This window comes from Anneissia japonica, unplaced genomic scaffold (assembly GCF_011630105.1).
Source record: "Anneissia japonica isolate Jap-2015-1 unplaced genomic scaffold, ASM1163010v1 scaffold439_len473750_cov173, whole genome shotgun sequence".
NCBI classification, from domain to species: domain Eukaryota; kingdom Metazoa; phylum Echinodermata; class Crinoidea; order Comatulida; family Comatulidae; genus Anneissia; species Anneissia japonica.
This window is the reverse complement of record NW_022691745.1, coordinates 405,558-412,440: the sequence shown is the minus strand read 5'-3', so window position 1 is coordinate 412,440 and position 6,883 is coordinate 405,558. Positions and strand designations below refer to the sequence as shown.

Below are 6,883 nucleotides of genomic sequence, written 5' to 3'. Positions count from 1 at the left end.
GGTGGTGGCAGTGGCCTACTAGGACTACAATTTATTTGAAGCTATCTTGGGTCCAATCGTCCACACCAGTTGGGCCCAATCATCTGTCACCCGAAGTTTTCATTACGATGACCAAGAACGTATACTATCTAGGCCTTTTGGCTTAGATTGCTGCCGTCACTCTGCTACGTATACTACTACCGCATAACAAAGAAAGCGACCCACACGGTGCATTCTTAAATTTTACACACATTATTAAAATGTATCAGACAATAACACGATATCACTGACTGAAAGCAGTATCTACTGTACTGAACTAGGCCTAGCTTAAATAGGCCTCATGTTTTTGTGGAAAGTTAGATACTCGTTATGTACCCGACAGTCGGCTGCCTTTATATCTTCACTTACTTGTCTTTAATTTGCATTCAAAGGGTACATTGCTGCATAGCCAACTGTCGGGGATATAGTACCTTCATATTATTCATACAACAGAAAAAGACGTCGCATGGAGATGAAGAGAAAAATGGAGATCTAAATAAAAAACAATGTATTTCAGCAAGTAGCTTTTTGTTTTATTTTAGGCCTTCTTCAAAATACCTATGCCACAGTGTAAAACCAAAATACATCATCCATGCCGACTTGCCAATCGGTTAGCGTGAGCCCTGACTGAACTCTGCAGAAACTTCACATCAAACTTCACATCGCGAAGTAAAACAAAATGTCGGAAAACTTTTTCTTTGAGGCATGCGCATTTGCATAAATGTCTACGCACACACACACTACACACAATAAAAAAAAAAAGGAAAAACGAAGAGTGATTACAAAAGTTCCTATTGCATTACATGCATACTGTAGGAACTAAAAAGTCATGGAACTGCCCAGAACGAGAAGAAAGTTCAATTTCAATATTAAGTACAGTCGACCTTCCCATTTTTGTACACCATGGGCTGAAAGCAGTCGTAATTGAGAAAATTCGTAAATGAGAAGTTCGTAAGAATAGCGTAAGGTACAGCCTGTAAGGCCTGCCTACCAATATCTAGGCTTAATTTTGCATTTAAGTGTTCAATAAACATTTATATAAATCATTGAAGAATCAATTAAATGTTAATGCAAGACAAACTAATGTATTAAATATCGATTCATAATAGGCTAAGGAAATCGTTTCATGAATAGACCGACCTACAGTAATCTTCCATGTCACTAATAGGCTGACTGTTGAACATACAGTGATGGTTTAGCCAAGGTTTAACTGGGCCTAGCAGCAGCTCTGCTAACTTTAGCTAGGCCTTTCTCCGTAATTTGTAGCAAATTAGTAAACAAACATTGATATCAATTTGTATTAAAAGCACTGGGCTTATTATTTATTTAATTTAGTCAAGGTATGTTTGTATAACTTAAAAAAAAGAGACTGTTCCAATTTTTGTTTTACATTCCTGACTTCCAAACATGTGGTTTTGGTACCTGTAGCATTGAATGATGGGTAATTGCCGATGTCATCTTCTAAATATAGAGCAGCTTGCTAATCGTTTATTGACAGTGAAAAACAAATAATACAGATGCTTATTGAATATTCGAACAGTGATTGATTAAAAGGATAAAAAATTAATGTTACCATAAATTTATACTCGGACTAGCTGATTCGATTTACAGTTCATTTAGACCGCAGGTAACCATAAGACAGAGTGGAGTAGGCCCCTGTTATAGGCTGCCCAGCCTTGCCCTTAGCCTAGACAAGGTAGGCCTACCAGCATGCACTGCCTGCCTGAAATTCGGCTAGTTTTGATTATTTTACATCATGTATTGATTTGACTTTTCAAAGCCTAAAGCAGTATGATGTATTAATGGAATGTACTGTATAACTAGTACTATAATGCATTTTTAATGACCTCTGTAATTTGTTTTTCTTAAAATAAATAATAGCAAAAATTAGATGAATAAATCTAGCGATGACGTCATCGGCCGAACGTTCGTAAAGTAGAAGGTTCGTAAATGAGAAGTTCGTAAATGGGAAGGTCGACTGTAAGAGCAAAGGAATGTTGGTTATTAAAACTAACACTACAAAGACGGCAATTGACTATATTAAAAAATTTCCTTCAGGCCTTGCAGGCCCTCACGAAATTTTTTCAAGCATTAAATCTAACCTTCATACAATAATTCTCCTATAGTGTACTATGTGGAGCTCTACTAATTGCTTACTATATTATTAAAGACAAACTTACTGTAATTAGTGTAACAGATTTTGAATTTGTTACAACAGGAATGAAATTTATATTCATTATCATCGATCCTTACCTTCCACTCCTCAGCAGAGTTTTCCCCTGGGCCTTGATAAGGACCGAAGATGATGTCTTTTGCAAAGTTTGTCTGGGCCCACACCCCTGTTCGTGTGGCATGTGTCTCTGCTGGCTCTATCGTCAACCCATGTGGAAGTGTGCGCCGTGCTCGGTTGTAGATACCCTTTACGAAGTTCTTATCTTTTATGTATTTCATGGCCAAAGGAATGAGTCAACAGAGGCTGCAAAAGAATTTAATATTACAGTACAGTATTTAATCCACAAGTTAATTTGAACAGATTGTAAGTATGGTATGGCTACAATAGTCTTCGTTATACACATATTCAGAGTGCAAATATGGAAACAAAAACTGTTTTTGAGCTGATGTTTTTAAATACATCTCTAAATACTCAAATATATATTTTTTAAAAGACACACACATAATATAGTAAGAAATATTTATGAGGCTCTGGAATACATTGAAGAAGCCTGTGGTGCATTAACATTTTGTATTAGGCACATCGAAGCTCCACAATTTTGTGTCATATAAATCTAACATTATTATTATTAATAAAATATTTAATTCATAGAAATCGGTTTGATTTCGAATAAGGTAGAGCATTGACCGGCAAAATCAATGGGTAAGGATGCTGCAGTACATTTTTTTACGGTACTGTAGGTGTCCAGGATCCCCCTGCTGGTGTAAAACAGCATTTTTTACAATCAAGCAGCACAAACAGGCACTTTGCTAGGCAGTTGCTGGGCTTTAGTATGGTGGTATAGTGGTATGATAACTTCCACCTTAAGTGTAGCCCTTGGCTCCACTGCTGTGCACAAATACAGTACATTCAATGCTGGGTCAAATGTGATTGTTTATTGTTTTCCTGTTTTATATTATTTTAAAGAAACTCTACCAGTTCAAGAGCCTAGGTACGTCACCCTACTAATAAGCCTAGCTAGACTAGATAAGCCTACTGTACAGTACTGCAGGCTAGTACGGATACATCTCTGAGTTACTATAGGCCTACTAATGGTGTAGGACCATTTCGGCCGAGAATAAATAAGTTTGGTCGCGATGTACTGTATGGAACACATTTTGTACAGTATTGATAGTTTCCAGTAAATTGACATTATAATATCACATGTACATTGATTATAAAGTAATAAAAAGAAAATGCGAAATTGCATTACTGTATGTCAATTCGTGAAGAGAAGGCTACCATGCATAACATACAAGAAACTTGCATAATTCCAAGTTTAACAAACTTAGAATTTCCAGTACTAGTAACTGAAATGTAGGTAGGTTAGAATGCCAGTGAATACAAGCGGATGCCAGTACGATACACTCTGTACAGTAAGGTTTTTTGGTACAGTACAGTACTTTTAATAATTATTCCACGTTTTAAATTACTGTACAGTCTTGGCAAATCTGATAATGAGCAAACCTAATCAAACTTATTCTTAAGAAAATTTATGAAGCTTGATGCTGTAGAAGAAGAATAAATTGCTGTAGTAAAGCCATACCCACAGCAACTACAGTATTTGCTGAGGGTTTTGAGGAACCCTGAAATCCAAATACTGTACTGACAATTATAATATCACATGTGTATTGACTTAAAAAACAAAAAACACTGTCGTAAAGGCAAATATATTTTATGTCAATTCGTGAAGGGAAGGCTCACTCACTCACTCATTCATTCTGTCACCTGCTGACGAACTATTCATATTTTTTTAAGTCTTTTGGTTGCACTGTATACTGTACCCTCTACTGGCGGTCGAGGGTCCTATCCAGTATTAGTCCATTGGGTAATATAGTTCTCATCCACCAAGATCAAGGACTTCCCTATCACATAAGTAAGGGGTACTCTTACTGGTTTAATTCAGGTTTTCCGTCCCTACCCATTGCCCTGTCAGTTTCTCTGGCCGCAAAGCCTGGTATCAAGCCTGTACAACTAGTCTAGAATAAACTCTAACCACCGGTATTCTTAAAACAAACTCTAGTCGTAGTTTAAACTAAAACTTCAATATTACGTCATTTCATCTTCTTAAAACAAACTTCGAGTAGCACTACGACTAAATCACACGAACCTCAACTAAAATTATACGTGGGTCATTCCGTGTCAAATCAACCAGATTTAAAAAAAGTTTCAGTATGACCCTCTCAGATTTTGATGAAACTCCATAAAAATGATCCACTATGTGAAAAACGAACACTTAAAACAAATTAGTGTTATAGGTTTTGTAGTTTCTGAGATATTGACTCCTCCAAAAAGGTGCGTGGCTCTTCAAGATGCGCAAACACAATTTCCACCAACTTTGGAAGCTTATAACTCTGGATTGGTAATTAATAGCTATCAAGATCAAACTTGGTATTCTAACTTACTTTCCACCATATTACACAAATATGGCATCAGATTAACTGTTATCCCTTCTCTTTTGAAGTTATCTGCACTCAAAACACCCACTTTAACTACACAATTTTTATTTTTTTATTTTCGAGGTCACCCTGTTTCCATATGAGTGAGTGTATACATCTTATATTACAGATATATTATCTATGGGTAGTTGTCTCTAGCCAAAAGCAAGCACATGCTGATCAAATGAATTAATTAAAATGGAATGGCATCCATTCAAAGTTGGGACCAGCCATAAAAAGTTTCCCATTAACGGTTCGTCATGTGGACAGTTAACATTTTTTCTTAAATTTACACCAGATGGCATTCCTGAATCCTACTGTAGATTGGGCTTAGGCCTAGGTAGCGCGCCTACACAGGCTCAGGTCTAATATTTACTCCCCAGGGCCAATGACTAAGGTTAAGGTGAGGAATTGGAGAATTTCTCATCTTAAAATTACCGGTCCTTCCAATATTTAATCAAATCAAACGGTTTGGCATGTATCTGCCAGGAATTTAGCCAGCCACCACTAGGCTACTGGCCTAGGTTAGGCCTTTGTCTCTGAATGCATTTGCTTAGGCCTATAATAGGCTACATATCATCTGTACGAACGGCATATTTCACATAGGGCCTAGGCCCTACAGGAAGCTGAGCGACACTCACCCTACCGTCGCACCCGCCGCTGTGACTGTTGCCGAGCATGCAAAATTAATGGATATAGGGGCTAGCCTAGGCCTACACGGCAAAAGCCTAGGGGGCCTAGAGGCTACTGTAGCCTAGGCCTACCTCCTCTATTCTAGGCCTAAATGTGAAACCTAAAAATTAAAAATACAACATACCTCTTGCTCCTAGAAAAAAAAAACGAAATGACAGCTGTTTTAAACAACAAGAATCAGCAGTTATAGTACCCAAACCGCATGGCCTACTTCAGGGCTAAACGCGCGAAGCACAACACCTTCTTGCTCTCATCCATCATCCAAAGCTAGCTGTCTTCCTCTAAATAGCGCCACCAAGTATACTGGAGCATGCATTACAAAGATCTTATAAACACAAGATAGCGCTCTCCGCGATTTACGCGTAACAAATAGAAGCGTGGTCAAGGTTCAAAAGTTTCCAATTTAGCAAGAGGGCCCATTCATGCGCTATATACCAAAGATCTTATAAACACAAGATAGCGTTCTCCGCGATTTACGCGTAACAAATAGAAGCGTCGGTCAAGGTTCAAAAGTTTCCCATTTAGCAAGAGGGCGCCATTCATGCGCTATTACCGAAGAGAAAAAGTCATAGAGCTATTAAACAACTAGAGTGCTGACAAGATGGCGCAGCAATGCAGAGTTATGTATGTGTACCATCCAAGATGGCCGTCGTAGTAAAGCGCCACCTTCAGGCTTAGTATACATATTATTACATATTAATAAGCCCTCTGACTGACTATTATTTCATTAATGATAATGAGTAATGGTAATAACAAATTATTAAACTATTATAGCCAAAACGAGGCCAAGTGAAGCATCTTATTCAAAAATAAAGTACGAAGGAATGAAAATTAAAATCGTATACATTACACCCAAACACCGCAACGCTCGAGTTTCAAACATACAGGTAACTAGCTGTACTGAACTTTCTGAGTAAATTGAGGGCGCATTTGCAAACGATGGCGCTTAGAGAAATTTGATTGGCTAAATCTATGGTAGCCATCTTGGATGGTACACGCACACAGTTCTGCGTATTTCGAACATCGAATACATTGCGGTTAGTATTCTTATTATACCTCTATGGAAAAAGTAATAAGTTTTTGGAAGAGGGCGTCCTATCTGTTGCCATGGATCTGAGATGGTTCCTGTTCTGCTGTTCACAGGCGGTGTACTGTATGGTCAGATCAGAGCGGTCAAGGGTCAAAAGTTTCCAATTTAGCAAGAGGGCGCCGTTCATGCCTTATTACAGAATTTGCACGCGTAAATCCCGGAGAACGCTATCTTGTGTTTATAAGATCTTTGCTATATACCAAAGAGAAAAAGTAATCAGCTTTGGAAGAGGGCGTCCTATCTGTTGCCATGGATCTGAGATGGTTCCTGTTCTGCTGTTCACATAGACTTGCTACAAGTCTTATTTTTTAATTATTTTTCTCATTCTGGACAGCGCCACCAACGAGAAAGTTAATTTATAGACGGAATAAGCGACTTGTAAAACACTGAAATCAGGCACCAGGATGCCAAAAGAATGACGTAATCTTATAT

General features: G+C 38.0%; 1 protein-coding gene across 1 annotated transcript in view; it reads right to left on the bottom strand.

Moving 5' to 3' along the window:
• The window catches only part of LOC117100090 (zinc finger protein 729-like), a 17,861-nt gene extending 12,195 nt beyond the window's left edge, over positions 1-5,666 (bottom strand). The window contains exons 1-2 of the mRNA XM_033239642.1: positions 5,486-5,666; positions 2,272-2,494 (exon numbers count right to left, since the gene is read on the bottom strand). Coding sequence (XP_033095533.1) covers positions 2,272-2,469 — 198 coding nt within the window. The 5' untranslated portion in view covers positions 2,470-2,494; positions 5,486-5,666. The remainder of the gene's footprint in view (positions 1-2,271; positions 2,495-5,485) is intronic.
• Positions 5,667-6,883: the final 1,217 nt, after the last annotated feature.